Consider the following 17500-nt stretch of genomic DNA (forward strand, 5'->3'; position numbering starts at 1 on the left):
CACTCGTATATATGTTCGCACTCATATCCTGTATTATCTCATACTCATACACTCTCACACTCCTATACTTTATTATCTCACACTCGTATATTCCCACACTAATATTGTATTATCTCATACTCATATATTCCCACACTAATATTGTATTATCTCATACTCATATATTCCCACACTAATATACTGTATTAGATCATACTCATATATTCTCACACTCCTATACTGTATTATCTCATACTCATATATTCTAACACTCCTATACTGTATTATCTCATACTCGTATATTCCCACACTGATATTGTATTATCTCATAGTCATATATTCTCGCACTCATATCCTGTATTATCTCATACTCATACACTCTCACACTCCTATACTCAATATATTCTCTGATAATCTCATTCATTAATTATTACACATTAATATACATATATATAATACACTGATATTATCTCATATGTATATATATATATATATATATAATGTCTTATAATATCCTATAATATCTTATACATATAATACATTCTCATACTGATATCCTAATTATATATAACTGATAGTTAAATAATATATGATCTACTACTGTGATATTATCTCATATTCATCTCACTTATTTCATATTTCTGTCTCTATCATGAGCAGTCATCAAACTCAATGATTTATTATCTCATATTCATATATTATCTCATACTGATATACTGTACTATCTCATTCATACTGTATATTATCTCATGTTGATTTTAATCTCATACGAATATGTTATCTCATATCGATATTTCACCACAACCATGAAACAAATCAAATCAAATCAAATCTCATATCGATATCAAGTCAAAAACATCTCAGCGTCTGTAAATGTATATTTTTATATTATCTCTTACCGAAATTCTGTACTATCTCGTTCATACTGCATATTATCTCATGTTGATTTTAAACTCATACGAATATGTTATCTCATATCGATATCAAGTCAAAAACATCTCAGCGTCTGTAAATGTATATTTTTACATTATTTTCATCTGAGATTAAGTTTAGTTTTAATGAGTTCCTATTTTTATATCTTGCCATTAGTTTTTAAAGTACGCAATAATAGAGCTAATAATCCTTTTTATTTTTAGCACAGTTGTTTCTGAAGGCAGGGCTCTGAAACTCCCGTCACACTCTCCAGCTAAAACTAATGGAAAGACGGTCTGACTCTGACAGCTCTGCTTCCTCCCTAATGGCTTTTATCTTTTTTTTTTCTTTTTTTTTTAGAAAGCACTCTCATCATCCGCAATTTAGAAAAACAAAACACGTCAGCGATCCATCATCCGTCCTGCGGTACTTTTCTGTCTCTATCGATCAGCAGAGTCGCCAAATTCACTTCCAGCCATTGCCATGGATTCTCTTTATTCGCTAATATTAATTCATTAGATGTCTCGAGCCTGCGTTCTCAAACAGGAAGTGCGTTTTCCAGAGATTCGCCCGAGTGTGTTTTCACCTGGCGAAAGAACCGCGCCGAGGAGGAGATTCGGTTCACGCTGATTAACCACTAGTGCGCCCAATTTTTTTAGCTGGTACTGTAGATCAGGTGTTATTTATTCTTCAAATTTAAGGGTTTTCGCGATTTTTTTAGTGCGTCACAAAAAAATCAAACTTGATCTGCAATTGTGCGTGCAAAACTGAAAAGTCACATGACTTTAACAGGGAAGTTAGCAACCCTGATTGATCAGCTTAAGCCCCGCCCACACTGATTAGGACCTGTTCGCCAATCAGTAAAACTCAGGATGTTGTCATGTTCTGACACAGAGATAAACATGTGTGTGAAGTTGAGTAGCGTAGCATAACATAACACAGCATAGCATAGCGTAGGATAACGTAGCATAGCGTAGCATAGCGTAGGATAACGTAGCATAGCGTCTCGCCTACCAGATCGTCCAGGATGGACAGATGTACGTCCAGCATGAACATTTTGACGGGCTGAGCGAGGGCTCTCTGCAGACTGTACGCCGGCTTCATCTCTATTCCTCCACTCAGTTCCTCATCCTTCACGTCTCACGTCTGCTGTGATTTATCTTCTCTCTGTCTATCGCTCTTCTCTTCCCTCTCGATCTCTCTCTCTCTCTCTCTCTCTTTCTGTCTTCTTCACCTTCTTTCTCTCACTGTCTTTCCTCCTTACGTGTTATTTTAGTAATAAACAAACAGACGAGTCTACGAAGCTTTACTTCTGTCTCTCTCTCTCTTGCTCACCTTGTTATTACTGTAACAGGTGGCAAGCTGGGGCTCGTCTAATGCACCGTAACACACACACACACACACACACTCACACACACAGAGCGAGAGACAGAGAAAACACCCTCTATAAATACAAGATTTCCAGGAATGCGGAGGTGTGGAAAGAAGCAGGTATTCATAACACACACACTCACACACACACACACACAAATAAAGTGTATGTGAGTACACCAACACACAATTCAATAAAATAAATAAATAAAAGAAACAATTTTTGTTTCAATTTTTGTACTATTTTTTGAGTTTGTACTTGATTTTGTGGGGTCTAACTGTGTGTATGATAGTGTGTGTGTGATAGTATCTGTGTGTGTGTGTGTGTGTGTGAGCGCGTTTGAATGGGTGTGTGTCTGTGTGTGTGAGCGCGTGTGAATGTATGTGTGTGTGTGTGTGTGTGTGTGTGTGCATTTGTCCAGTTGCTCCAAACCCTGATGTAAACACAGAACAGAAATAGAGGTCAGATGTCTGTTTACATTCCAAAACTCTAGCATTTAACCTTTAGCATTTAGCTCTTAGCTATTTTACACAAAAAACGTCATAAAGTTATTCTCACAAATAAAATATATATGTATATATATATTAACTCTGAGTACGCTCATGATGATATACGAATATGATATATGACTAGATAAAATAACTCTAAGTGTAGCCTAGCATACATGCTACGTTATCTCTGAGATAAGAAATAAATGAGCCGGTTTTTGCTATTGTTCACTTGTTGGCTAATTTTTGCTAATATTTTTGCTAATTTCATTGTTATTACACTTGAATTCCACACAAACAACAAAGAAAAACACCGATTTAATTACTCAAAGACGATCAGATTGACCTTGTGCATAATCTCAGCCGCCTTTTTCCACCAATCATGCAAACCAGGTTAGCAGTGGGTTACTAGCTTCGTAAGTAACTAGCCGCTGATGTAATTCTCTGCCTTTCTACTACACAAGAAGCAAAAAAGTGAGCGTAGATACTGTTAATGACAAAATAAAGCCAGTGATAAAGGCTAAACGTGAAAGGACAGGATTTTGAAGAGGATTATGAGAGAAATTGTAGATATTCCCAGCAAGAGAGCGAGAGCAAGTTTCAGAAAAATAAGCTCACTGAGGAAGTGAGGAAGAGTGAGGAAGAGTGAAGGACGGTTTAAGGTCATCGTGATGGAGAAAAGGGAAATCCTTTTCCTCCGATGACGCAGATCGTAGATCCCTAATGCCAACGACCCTGTCCCTGAACACGCAGCTTCCTGCCAAAACAGGAAGTGAACTTTCACCTGCCTAGAAAACTCAGTGCATAATAGAATCACACTACTCAAAGATAATTTATGTTTGCTAGTATGCTTGCTAAATGTAACCATGGAAACAAATTCTAGATTTATTCCACAGTATTTGTGATGCTTTTGGCTGCCATGTTGTTGTTTTTTTTAAATATTATGGGATAGGATTGCAGAAAAAGTGCAAAACCTATTAACTGAAACCTACATCAACTAGCGTAGTGTGTGTGTGTGTGTGTGTAAAATGGTGGACAAATAGATGATAGTAATGCAATATAAAAGGAAAACAGCATGTGTGTGTGTGTGTATATGGTTGCTGTAATAAATGAACCACACACAAAAGCCGACACACACACAGTCTCACACACACACATTCTCTCTCTCACACACACACATACACACACACACACACACACACAGATCAAAGTTCAAGGCTAAGAGTTAAATTAGTTTATACCAGGCAAGGCTTACACACAATATACTGTATACGGCCAAGCCATAAAAGCTCAATCATGTCTTATCCTGAGGAATGGAAAAGCACACACACACACACATGCACACACACACACACACACACACTGCAAAATTCTCATTGTATATCCGCAGCAGTATTTCATTCTGAGCTCTGGAATCACACATGTACCACATCAATGATATTAATCATGCAGTAACAGAAAATTGGTTAAATCTGGGTGCCAAAACTTTTGTTATTGGTGGAGAGTAGGAGAAAAAAAAATAACAGTGCCACAGGTCATGGTGTGTCTGTCATTATTGAGTGTTAGTATGTGATTGATTGCTTAATAGGTGAACATTAAAGTTACCTAATTTGGATAAAAGACATCATTTTTATTTTAATAATTTTGCTCAATTCTGAAAGAAATGTTTAAATTTTCAAAAATATCTGAAAATCTCATCAAACAACCCGAGTTAGTGTTGAACATGTGACAGAGGAGTGTTGTTGCATCATTTAAATAAGCCAATCAGGTTCCAATATGCAAATATGCACTAAATACAGCCTATGAAACATCAGTTTACCAGGAAAAGGGGGTGGGGTTTGGAGGGGTCCTGATTTGCATATTCATAAAATCTGTAAAGGTAAACGTGTAGCTGCTTGGGGTGTGTTTTCTAACTAATCTCTCTCTCTCTCTCTCTCTCTCTCTCTCACACACACACACACACACACACACACACACATTTTAATTATAAGTAACTCCATTACCGTAGTGTTTAATCAACTATAATAATCCAGCGTCATTGCAGTTCCCACGGCAACCACAAGCACAAACAAACAAACAAAATCCTGAAATTTGTAATTGTGTGTGACACACAACTGAGCACACTCCTCATATTTATCTGATGTAGTGGACACACACACACACACACACACACACACACACACCCCACACACACACTTTCTGTGCCTGCTGTACAATATTACCCATGATGCACTGCAAGAGGCCTACCAGGAGACAGACGGAGCATCAAGTGCAGTGAACAGCAACATATGAGCTCTATGTGCTCAATTACACCTCGTTACACACACACACACACACACACACACACACACACAAACACACACACAAACACACACACAAACACACACATACACACACACATATGCATCTGTCTCAGACAGTAAATCATCTCCATCTGTCCATGACATCATCATGAGTTCAGAACAAAAAGACGGATATGAATAAATCACACAAAGGGTAGAGTGAAGAAGCGGGCGTGGCCTGTGTGTCTGTCAGTCACAGTGAAGGAGGCGTGGCCTGTGTGCCTGGCAGTCACAGTGAAGGAGGCGTGGCCTGTGTGTCTGTCAGTCACAGTGAAGGAGGCGTGGCCTGTGTGTCTGGCAGGGAAATGCTAATTAATCTGATAAGAGTGAGAACAGCAATAAGACACACACACACTCTGACTGACAGATCCAATATGCTTTTGTGTGCGTGTGTGTGTGTGTGTGTGTGTGTGTGTGTGCAACAAATTGACTCAGACATAATGAGAGACTCAGGGCAAAACCGTCAATCTGCGTTAATTAATGAGCCAAAACTTCACACTCCAACAAGATGAGACAAGCTAATGTGTGTGTGTGCATGTGTGTGTGTGCCATGTGAGAAGAGTGAAACACCCTCCAGTGTAAATTTCTGTCTAATTTGGATCTCTCGCAGTGCAATAATTTTACACAAAAAGATGGAGAATAAACACACACACACACACACACACACACACACACCCGACAACAAAGACAGCGGCTGAGACAGAAGAAAAACGGAGAGGAATCATTTCTTTCTCTGAAAGACTGAAATCACCCTGATGGATGTTCTGGCTCACACACACACACACACACACACACACACACAAATGAACACAAATGAACACAAACACAAATAAAGTTATTAAAGGAATAAAGAAAAACAAAATAAAAAGAGAAGCATGTGACTCTCAGACAGCAGGCACATCTGTGAGGGTATTTAAGGTGGTATTGTGGTACTGTGTGTTGAATTACTGAGTTAAAGTGAGTTTTTTTTCGGACCACCTTAAACACACACACACAACACTAATCTACACATGTGAAACAAAATCACTAACACTGCTGCTGGTGGGAAAATCCAGCTGTTTACATCTGTGTGTGTGTGTGTGTGTGTGTGTGTGTGTGAGGAAAAAAGCTCATCCTCACAGCAGCTGTCTCAATTTTGCACAACAGTGTTTTCCTGAAACTCTTGCACAGTCCTGCTCACACACACACACACACACACACACTCACACACACACACACATACTCACACACTCACTCTCAATATAATACACTCATACTAACACTCACATACTAACACACAATACACACACACACACAGTAAACACTCTAACACACATACACACCAGTACACAATAACACAATAATACACACTGTGATAATACACAGTAACACACACACAGTAATACACAGTAATACACTCTCTCTCTCTCTCTTTCTCCCACACACACACACACACACACACACACACACACACACACACACACACACACACACACAGAGTACCCTGATGAACAGTGTTATTGAGCTGTATTAGAGCAGGACTGTTGCTCCCTCTGGTGGTCAGTGGTGGTAGTGACGCGCTGCAGTGTTTAACACTCCGAGTCTTCAGGTTTTTCTGACATCAGTTTAATATTTTACACAATATTTATTACACACTCATTTCAGAGACAATTAAAGAAAACAATCCTTAAGGAAAAAAGCTCCAAAGTGTCCCATCCTTAAAGTGTCCCATCAGCAAACTGCCCCATGCCCAAACCGCCCTGTGCACAAAACTGCCCCATGCTCAATCTACCCCGTGCCCAATCTACCCCGTGCCCAAACTGCCCCATGCCCAAACCGCCCTGTGCCCAAACTGCCCCATGCCCAAACCGCCCTGTGCACAAATCTACCCCATGCCCAAACCGCCCTGTGCACAAATCTACCCCATGCCCAATCTACCCCGTGCCCAAACTGCCCCATCTGCAAAGTTTCCTGATTGCAGATGAATTGGAAAAACGTGATGGACGTCACTAGCCTCATCCACCTGCTGCAAATTCAGCATTCACACATTTCTACCATTTCTATTCAGTTTCATTCCATAAAAAATTATTTTAACATTTTAACCTAACAGAAAAGAAGAAGACGAAGGAAGAAAGAAAGAAAGAAAGAAAGAAAGAGAAACTGCCATTCTGGTCTCGCTGCCTCAGAGATTTGGAGATTTGGCACTCTGCTCTGTCTCCATAGTAACCACGACGTGATTGGGGGGCGCACACACACACACACACACACACACACACACACACACTCCTGAACAGCTGGACGCTCCATCGCCGGTGTTTTTGTCTGAATGAAAATATGCTTTCATTTCATATGAACAGAAACGTGACAGTTCACAATCCTGCGCTCTTTTTCATCTATAAGTGTGTGTTTATCTCTGCATTCACCATTATAACTTATTATTATTATATTTTATTATTATTATTATTATTATTATTATTATTATTATTATTATTATCTTTCTAACCAGACAACTCCATACAGTGTAAGTATATAAATGTATAATATAAAGGTAAATATTGTGTAAACAGATGAATGTGTGTTTATGCTCTCCAGCTCGGAGTCACAGCAGTGTAAGTGAGTAATCAGTAGTGTGTTTATATTTTGGGAAACAGAACCAACAGTAATTTGTGAGAAATTATCACGAGGAGAAACAAACAAAAACTGCTGGAACAGATATAAAAAAAAACAGTCCTGTGTGTGTCTCTAGCTCGATGTGTTGATTTTACGTTCTGTACACTAATAATAAACACTTCATCCAGTTACATACGTGTGTGTGTGTGTGTGTGTGTTCAGTGTATGTTTAAAGACCGTTCTGATTTAAACAGAACAGACTGAGTGTGTTCTTGCGGTTCATCTGGTGAGAAGCTGCATATTTGTGATAAGTGGAACATCCAGGACAACAGCAGCGTGTCGATAAAAACTCCACAGAGGAGACAGAGCTGAAGACAAACGTCCTCGGAGAGACTGTGTGTGTGTGTGTGTGTGTGTGTGTGTGTTCAACTAAATCACTGACACTGTCCAGGAATTCTCCTTCTGTCACTATGGCAACCTGTAATGCCTGCACACATACTCTGACGTGCTGGTGTGTGTGTGTGTGTGTGTGTGTGTTGGTGATCAAAGATCAAAGGTGTGGTGCATCATCCGGTTCATGACGAGTCATCACACACTCATCACACACCCTTCCTGAGACGGTGGACGGCAGCGTTAAAGTCCACAACGATAAAAATAACACACATTTCACTCTGCGCTGTTTTCATAACCCGCCATGTTCTGCTTTTCTGAGCGGTAAAGAAGTGGGTGGAGTCAAGCGCCCCCTGGAGGTGTGTCTATAACATGACTGACAGCATGGACAGCCTGCATTTTTTTTTTTTTTTTACCTTTTATATCTTTTTTTCTTTCACTTGCTTTGGATTCTACACTTTTCGCAGATGTTTCATCGCCTTCGTCAGATATTTATTTATCTGTAAGAGTAAGAAGAATAAAAAAATATTCCGCACTGCACCTTTAAGGCTGTACTTTTATCCCAAACCAGAGACTTTTCTTTCATTACTGCTGAAACTACTCATTCTGGAGGCCATAATAAGAAACACAGGCTTACGGCAGGCCTGTAATTCTTTTCCGTACACGCTGCACAGCTAACTCCTGGAACAGGAACACATTGTTATGCTAATCACAGAGTTAGCTGCAGTAAGTTCAACACACACACACACACACACACTCTGTCTGATCCTGTGTAACGAGCTGAGGCTAGTGTGAGTACCTGCGTATCCAGCATCATCATCATCACCACCATCCAGAGCTCATATCTCCGTCCTCCTCCTCTTCCTCCTCCTCCTCCTCGTCAGTTCTCTCGGTCTCGTAGGGTTTTAATCCAAGCTGTCGTCCAGCAGCACTAGGGAACGCACACACACTCTCTGGAACGCACTCCGGAGTGTAACTAGGGGTCATCAGAGGTCATCCACTACAAACACCTCCAGCACAGTGAGTGTCTGAGGGGGAGAAAGTGCAAAAATCCAGCACTGGTTGTTTTTTTTTTCTGTAACCCTGAGGACAATTAAATGAGACGAGGATGCGGACGAGAAGATCGAGGAAGCACCGAGTTCCAGCTGCACCAGATTCTGGAAAAGTGATAAGTGGTTAAAGTTCTGTGCTGTTCATCAGAGGGTTGTGTGTTTGAAACCCAGTGCCAGAGAGCTCCTACAGAGTGCCTGAGGAAGAACCCTTAACCCTCAGGTGATCCGCTGTGTGTGCTTTGTAGAAATGAAAGATAAATGATGTCAGAAAGTCTATGCTGGTGCTGTGCTGCTTATTAAAGAACCCTGAACGTCTCCATTTAATTCCAGTCAGGTCTTTAAAGGATGCTCGCTCTTCCACAGCAGCGTGTTCTCATTAACGATGCGCTCAGCGTCAGGTGAGATCTCGATCACGGGCCACGCTCCAAAAATGGATTAGCAAAAAACAAACCCCCAACAGAAACCCTGAATGTGTCTCTTTTACATTCAGCAACGTTGAAGTTTCCCTTTAAAGGATTCCTACAGTTTTCTCATTAACGCTGCGTCCGGTTTCAGGTGACATCAGCGCTCAGGTGTGGTATCGATTATGGACCTCAGACCCCTCACACTTCCAAAAAGGAGCAGACCTTCAGTACATCCCTTTAATTCCTGCCACGTCAGGCTTTGATTTAAAAAAAATTAAAAAATCAGGTATCCTGATATCTGTTCTAGATGAGATTCAGACTTTCACTGTCAGGCACAAACAGTGGACCTTAAGATCCAGATATGTTCCTTAATGATGTTCCTGTAATTAACCTGGTCTTCTGAGAGTGTACAGGTGATGCTTCAGGATGCAGATCCGTGTACACTAGATGATGCACACTAGATGATGCACACTAGGCCACTTCATAGAGTCTGCAGCGGTGCACAATCCTACACCCAAAATTACAATCCCGGTTTAAAGCCGGGCGCGTGCGGATTTAATCCGAGATAAAAACAGGTCAGCGCGCGCGCAGGTCAGAAGAGACAGGGCAGAGTGATGAGGATGAGGATGAGGATGAAGATGAGGATGAAGAAGACGCAGCAGCTTCATCATGCCTGGTTCATCTTTCCTTTTTTCTCCGAATCAACAACAACATCAACATGAACAGCACCAACACCACATCCCGAACATTCATCCCATCTTTAAGGCACAGCGCGCGCGTTTTTCCATCTTTCCTCCTTCCTCCAGATTGTGCTGTAATTCCATCTTCTTCTCTTTTTTTGCTTCTCTGACAAAATGGACGGCCTCTGCTTTTTTCCCCTTATCTCTCGAGCTCAGTCCGTTTCCACTCCCTTTTCTTTTTCCCCCGCTCCATTCTCACATCCTTCCCATATGCAAGGAAATTAAAAAAAAATAAATAAATAAAAAAAAACGCAGGGATGATAAATCAGAGAGGAAACGCGGGCACTCCGGTGAAAGCCGCCGCTTTTCTTAACGCGGTGATTTAAATAAAACGCACCCAGATCGACGGGATCGGACTGCACGCTGTATGCGGGGTCGAGCGGCTCAGAATCAGCACGCGCTCTCTCTCTCTCTCTCTCTCTCTCTCACACACACACACACACACACACACACACACACACACACACACGCTTACATCTGCATACTGATTGGATGATTGGATGTCTGATAACAACATGAAAGAAATTCACAATAAATTACAATTCACATGCAAATAAAGCACCCTGTATGCAGGGTAGACTGAAATCTGATTGGATGTCTGATCTCCATTAACAGTATGAGAAATCTGATTGGATGTCTGATCTCCATTAACAGTATGAGAAATCTGATTGGATGTCTGAGATCCATTAACAGTGTGAGAAATCTGATTGGATGTGATACTTTTATCTTCTGCATCTTTATAGAGTTTCTTAAACCTGGAAACCTGGAAACATGGATTTACTCTAGAAGGTAATTATGGTCCATGGTCCCATTACATACATTAAATCTTTTTTAAATTTACACTTTATCCACATTTCCAGGTGCTAAAGGTACTAAAAGGGTTACAGTTGATGGTCTCGGTCTAGCGACGAGGAATAGCACCATATGATAGTTTAGTGCCCTTGTTTCTGAGATCGTGCACTGGATGTCATCACACTACAGCAAACAATAACAAATAAAAACAGATCTTATTGGATGTTATCAAATTATGACACAATTTGAAATCTTGAAAATGTTTCGGAATTAGTGTTATTGAGAAACGCTATGCTATTTAATGCTAAAGGTGCATTATTTGCTACGTAGGAAGAAATGCAGAGCAGTTTTTAGAAATAAACTAAAACAGAATGTATCGTAAATCTTCCTGTTCAGACTGAAATGTGGATCTTAAACAGGCTGAGAAAAACCTGCACCTGAAAATACAGCAAAATGTTGAAAAACCCAATAAAACATTAGCATAGGTTTTATAACAAACATATGAATGTACAATCTACTCTAATCATTTTTTTAAATATAAAGTGAAGCCCAGACTCACTGCTCATTAACAGACTCAGGAAAACACACAACTCTCACCAATCACAGCATGAACACACTGATTTTGACCCTTTTTATCCAGCATAAATCTCAGCTGAGATGAAGCTCAGAGAAGTGGAGCTGCTCGTGATGACTGATTCACAAAAGAATCGATTCTTTTTGAATCGATTCAAAAGATCAGCTGATTCGCAGACATGAACAGATCTTTTTTTCTTCTTCTTCTTCTTTACTCTATTCTACTCATAAACTAGTGATGGGAATTCCGGCTCTTTCAGTGAGTCGGATCATTTGAATCATCTCAACAATAAGAGTCGACTCTTTGAGCTCTCAAACTGCTCCTTGGTATTTTTTTTCTAAACAGTACAAAGTTATAAGCTATATTGAGTCAGATCTTCTCGGTCATGTTGTCTGATACACACACCTGAGAGTCACCACTCACACTTATGGACAGCTCAGACACTGAAGATAATCTATTGAATCATTTTGATTATATTACACATCTAGAGTAAACTATAAACCTTCTCTTAGTGTTTTTTCACAAATATAAAAAAAAGCATAGCAGCAGAATTTATATATACTCTCATAGATTAAAAAAAAGGTCAAATTTGTAATCTTAATATTGCTCTTCGGTTGAACATCTGCGAGAACCCTTGATGTTGTGGAGAATGCTGTTAAAACATCCTTCCTTCATCTCAGAAACATTGCAAGATTGCAGCCTATGTTATTTCTTTTTCTGTGGCTGAAAAGATGATCAACACTTTTGTCTTTTCTCTCATTGATTATTAAAATGCGCTCCTTGCTGGGGTCTAAAACACCAGTTCTGGTCTTTTAACCGTCCCTCAGACTCGTTTGCATGTTACAGGTGATTGGGCCTTTTCTTCTTCTGCTCCAAAACTGTAGAACTCGCTACCTTCTGATCTTAGAGAAGCTCGATCTTTTAGTGTATTTAAATCTTCTCTTAAAATGTATTTCTTTAGGATTGCTTTTACTCAATTACTTTGTTTTGTTTTTTGTTATTTAATCACTATTATTACTATTATTGTTATTAATAATTGAACGGTATTTTATTATTAATTGTTTTTTTTATATATATGTTTATAAACTCTTCTGTAAAGCACCTTGAGAGGCCTTTTTAAAGGCACTATATAAAATAAAGTTATTATTATTATAAGTTTGTATGTAGAACCCTGTACCCGAGTGTGTCTATCAGAAAGGGTTCCAGCTAGAACCCTTTTAGGAGGTACAGCGGGTAGCGTAGTCGCCTCACAGCTCCATGGATCCCGGTTCCATCCTGACCTCGGATTACTGTCTGTGTGTGTGGAGTTCCTTGTCCCAATGTTCTGCCTGTGCCTGTGTGGGTTTCCTCAGGGTTCTCTGGTTTCCTCCCACCTACAATTGGTATGTGTGTGTGTGTGTGTGTGTGTGTGTGTGTGTGTGCGATGCCCTGTGATAGCCCGGCTTCTCATCCTGCATGTATTCCCGCTTCATGCCCAGCGTTCCCGGGATAGACTCCGGATCCACCGCCACCCCGAGCAGAATGAAGCGGTTATGGAACACGAATGAATAAAAAAAAGCAAAAAAAAGTTCCAAAGATTAAATGAAATGATGTCATTAAAGATTAATGCATTATGTGTTTAATATTCCTTATCCAATAACCAAAAAAGGAGAAGAGAGAGTTCCACTAGTAGAGAGGCGTTGGACTGGACACTAGACTAACACTCCAAACAAGTTCCTGAGTGAGGTTCTGGCAGGAACGCTAATCAGAAAGAGCCTGGAAGATGGACATGTAGATATCGAAGCTCAGATCCAGAACACACGAGTCGGAGTAACAAGCTGCTGATGTGTTTCTCCCCGTCACCTCCCTCTCAGTTCAAGGTTGTGTGTGTGTGTGTGTGTGTGTGTGTGTCAGTGACCTCAGTGCTGCTGAACTTGAGTGTGTGTGTATGTGTGTTTGTGTGTGGGGCTGAAACACTCGACTCAGCACCATGTGGAAGTAATCAAACAGAGAAGCAGAGTTACACAACAGAGAGAGAGAGAGAGAGAGAGAGAGAGAGAGAGAGAGCAGAGAAAGCAAGGGGGAATTTTTATTTATCAAAGAGGATAAGGACAGAGGGAGTAGATGAGAGGAAAAAGTGAAGATGAGAACAGAGGAATGAAAGAGAGAGAGAGAGAGAGAGAGAGAGAGAGATAGACAGAGAGATAGAGAGGGTGGAGAGTAAGAAGAGTGACAGAGTGAGTGTGTAAAAAGAGAGAGAGAGATGGTGAAATGGTGTATGAAGAGACATAAGTGAAAGAGAATAATAGGATCGGGGAAGAAAAGACGAAGTAAGTGTGTGTGTGTGTGTGAGAGAGAGAGAGAGAGAGAGAGAGATTAAGAAATGTGACAGAGCGAGTGTGTGAAAAGAGAGATGGAAAATGGTGTACAGAAAGAGATAAGTGAAGGAGAAAAGATGAAGAGAGAGAGAGAGAGAGAGAGAGAGAGAGAGAGAGAGAGGTGAAGAGTGTGAGATGAGAAGGGAGAAAGAAGGAGTAAGAAACTGATACAGAGCGTGAGATTTAGTTTTGGAAAGACAACCACGGAGAAAGGGAGAGAAGAAATATTCAGAGAGAGAGAGAGAGAGAGAGAGAGAGAGTGTGTGTGTGTGTGTGTGTGTAGGCCTTGGATGTCTTTGGCATTCACTCTGACCCAATAAAAAAAGCTACAGTGCTCATTTCACTTAAAGCAGCAGTTCACCAACAAATTTTCATTAGTCCACGACGTTCCCTTTAAACCAGAAGCAGACAATCAGCAGTGTTTTACGTCTGAAGTTCACTTCGTTAGTTCTGGACTAAAGCTAATGTAGCTAACAATTAATAAAAGCTTATAGCCACCAGTTTAGCGTCACAAAAACCGCATGTCTAAATCACACACACTCCTGAGTGTACATTAAGCTTGCGTCAGACTTTAGGCCACGCCCCCTGCAGAGCGACTCGTCTGCACTGAGGAAGGAAGCTGAAGAAAGCTGGAGCTCTGAGCTGCGACTTTCATGACTGTCATTTTGTCCGTGTTTACAGACATCAGCGTGTCACACAGACTCAGAAAACACATCAACAATCTGCCGGAGACGCTGAACGCCTCCACAAAGCCGAGTGACGAGACGCCGATCGCTGCAGGACTTATAACCCGAAGTGTTTTATTCCTCTTATACCACAGCAACTTTTATTCAACAATTATTAAGTAAAGAGTGAAATGTCATACTTTTTATCCATTTATAGTTGCTACATTTTTTAATGTTGTGGAATTTCTGTGAAACAAGTTAATTATCACTTAAATTACATGTCAATGTATATAAGACTTTGATATTTTATTATTTTTATAAATGTATAAAAAATGTTTTAATTTTAAAGCCTAAAACAATTCTGGGGTTTTTCCAAGAGAAAACAAAATCTCTTTTTATACACAAATTTACGAACAACTCAATCTCATGCAAAATCTTCATTCATTCCAGTAACCAAGACTGATTTTTTTTTATTTAAAATAATAATAAAATAAATAAATAAAGGTGTAATTAATGCAACCAGAGCTAACCCCGCCCCTAACTCTAACCTTAACCAATCACAAGTGAGATATCACTTAAAATCCTCTCTGAAATTCTGTCAAGTTAGCTCATGAACTCTTTTACACAAGCAGAATTTTTACATCTACATGGATTAGTATTTTGAAAAGAAAGAAAGAAAGAAAGAAAGAAAAGAAATTCTTCAATGAAGTCAAGAGACTGGAGTCGAGTTTTCCAAAAACAACACTTTAGTGTTAAAATCATCAGAAAGCATCACAAAATCATTTTTCGAATCATTTGGGAAAGTGAACACATTCGACAAATTACTTAATTATCCATTTTTGTGTGGTATGTTTAATAAATCTGGAAAGTGGTGTTGTGATTCATTTGCTGAAAGCATGTGCCAGTAATCGAGTGCACGATTATATCGCAATATTGTTGTCATGGACGTCTCAACACTTACGTCACTTCACTGTGATTCTGAGCAGTGAGGAATGTGGAACAAGGACAACTGCAGAATGTTCAATTGTACTCCATTATTCCATTATTTCTCTTCTGCTGAACAGAACAACAATAATATTGTAGTTTGTAGTTATTTCTAAGAGCAATATTGCCAACACTGTTAAAAAAAAAAGAAAAAAAAAAGCTAGCTATGACGATGTGGAAGTCAACATCAGCACATGCCTACTTGTGCATTTTCAGTTCCATTTCAGCGACGAGGGAAAGAAACGGCGTAAACATGTGCATGCTGGGCTGAAGATTAGCATCAGAGACAGCAGAGAAACATGCTTTAGCAGGTTAAATAGCGTATGTGCTAATATATTACCGGGATTAGTACGTGTTTAGTAAACGCATCACGCTTTTCCACTGACACGCTGCCCGAGCTTTATCTGGAACCGCTCTCATTCAGCAACTCGGTTCAGTTCTGACGCCACAACAAACAGTGTGTATCTCTTTCTGAGTGTGAGGCCACGCCTCCTGCACTGAGACTGACAGGTACACAGGCCACGCCTCCTTCACTAGGAGTGACAGGTACACGGGCCACGCCTTCTTCACTAGGAGTGACAGGTACACGGGCCACGCCTTCTTCACTAGGAGTGACAGGTACACGGGCCACGCCTTCTTCACTAGGAATGACATTCGCAGAGGCCACACCCCTCTTCCTGGATCTGACAGACACACATGCCACACCTTCTTCACTGCAACTACAGACGCCACACCTTCTTTACCATCACTGACATGTACAGAGGCCACACCTCTATCTCCTCGGCCACGCCTACTTTACTAGGACTGACAAGCAAAAGAAACCACCTTCACTGGCAATGACAGGTAGAGGCCACACCCACTGACAGGTGCAGAGGCCACACCTCCATCACTAGGGCTGACATCACAGAGGCCACGCCCACTCCACTGAGACTAGCCAGTGATCTAAATGTACTAATAGTAAATCCAGCAGTAGAGCTTGCTAGCCAGCTAGCTAAAATTAGCAAAACTACTGTAAACTACTGATCAAGTCTGTGATTGGCCGATCAAATATAACTTAAGCTCCGCCCTTGTTGACTCAGTAACACCTGTCATTCAAGACATTAAAAATAATCAAGACGTAAGGAATTGGACGATAAAATATGTTTGATAAATAAGTTAAGCTCCGCCCACTTGATGATGTAACAGTTCGGAGAACCGGAACAGCGCTGGCTCCATGTCAGTGGAAAAGGTATCGGTGACTAAAAACATCATCGGTTTACTAAACACACACACACACACACACACACACACACACACAGAGCAAAATCTACACTTACAGCAGGACTTGGAATGGAGAGAACATGAAAGAAAATAAAAAATACACATTAACATATGGAGATTTCCGCTTTACATAGTGTTGGCTCTCCCCGAGCCCGTATAGACATGTGCCAATAATCAATTACACAACTGATCACACAATACAACCAACACACACACACACACACACACACACACACACACTATACCGTCATCGCTATACGTCTCTCATTCAGCTTAACACTCTCCTGATCATTTCCCATAATTCAGTTCACCATGACCGTCTCATAATGTTAAACTGAGGAATAACGCTCATCAGTGTAGTGATGATGTAAAGAATAAAACGCAACGTGGTGTTGGTGTGATGAAGCGGAGTTAACGTTGATTATTTTCCTATAACGGCACGTTCCGGAGTGTTTTATTCCTCTTACGCCACATTCTTACTCATTTATAACTGCGGAAAGTCGGTGAAACAGGTTAGTTCCTGTTCTTACTCTTAGACTTCAATGTAATAAGAAAAACATATAAAAAAAACCCAAAAACACAGTTGTCAACCCCTCTGTC

At 40.4% G+C, this 17500-nt stretch overlaps 2 protein-coding genes across 4 annotated transcripts in view; both read right to left on the reverse strand.

Moving 5' to 3' along the window:
• The window catches only part of LOC113535717 (ral guanine nucleotide dissociation stimulator-like), a 50739-nt gene extending 40115 nt beyond the window's left edge, over window positions 1-10624 (reverse strand). The window contains exon 1 of one of the 2 annotated variants that reach the window (XM_053240143.1): window positions 8872-10624. In XM_053240143.1, the coding sequence (XP_053096118.1) occupies window positions 8872-8904 (33 nt within the window). In that variant the 5' untranslated portion in view covers window positions 8905-10624. Of the gene's footprint in view, window positions 1-1905; window positions 2310-8871 lie in introns of those variants that run through there. The other variant, XM_053240142.1, reaches the window with a different exon arrangement.
• Window positions 10625-15092: 4468 nt separating this feature from the next.
• The window catches only part of tbc1d13 (TBC1 domain family, member 13), a 14986-nt gene continuing 12578 nt past the window's right edge, over window positions 15093-17500 (reverse strand). For both annotated transcript variants that reach the window (XM_034311258.2, XM_034311257.2), the window contains exon 12: window positions 15093-17500. This exon is cut by the window's right edge and continues 1188 nt beyond it. The gene's annotated coding sequence lies outside the window, so the exon portion shown is untranslated.

The sequence above is a fragment of the Pangasianodon hypophthalmus genome, chromosome 15, assembly GCF_027358585.1.
Source record: "Pangasianodon hypophthalmus isolate fPanHyp1 chromosome 15, fPanHyp1.pri, whole genome shotgun sequence".
In the NCBI taxonomy this organism is placed as follows: domain Eukaryota; kingdom Metazoa; phylum Chordata; class Actinopteri; order Siluriformes; family Pangasiidae; genus Pangasianodon; species Pangasianodon hypophthalmus.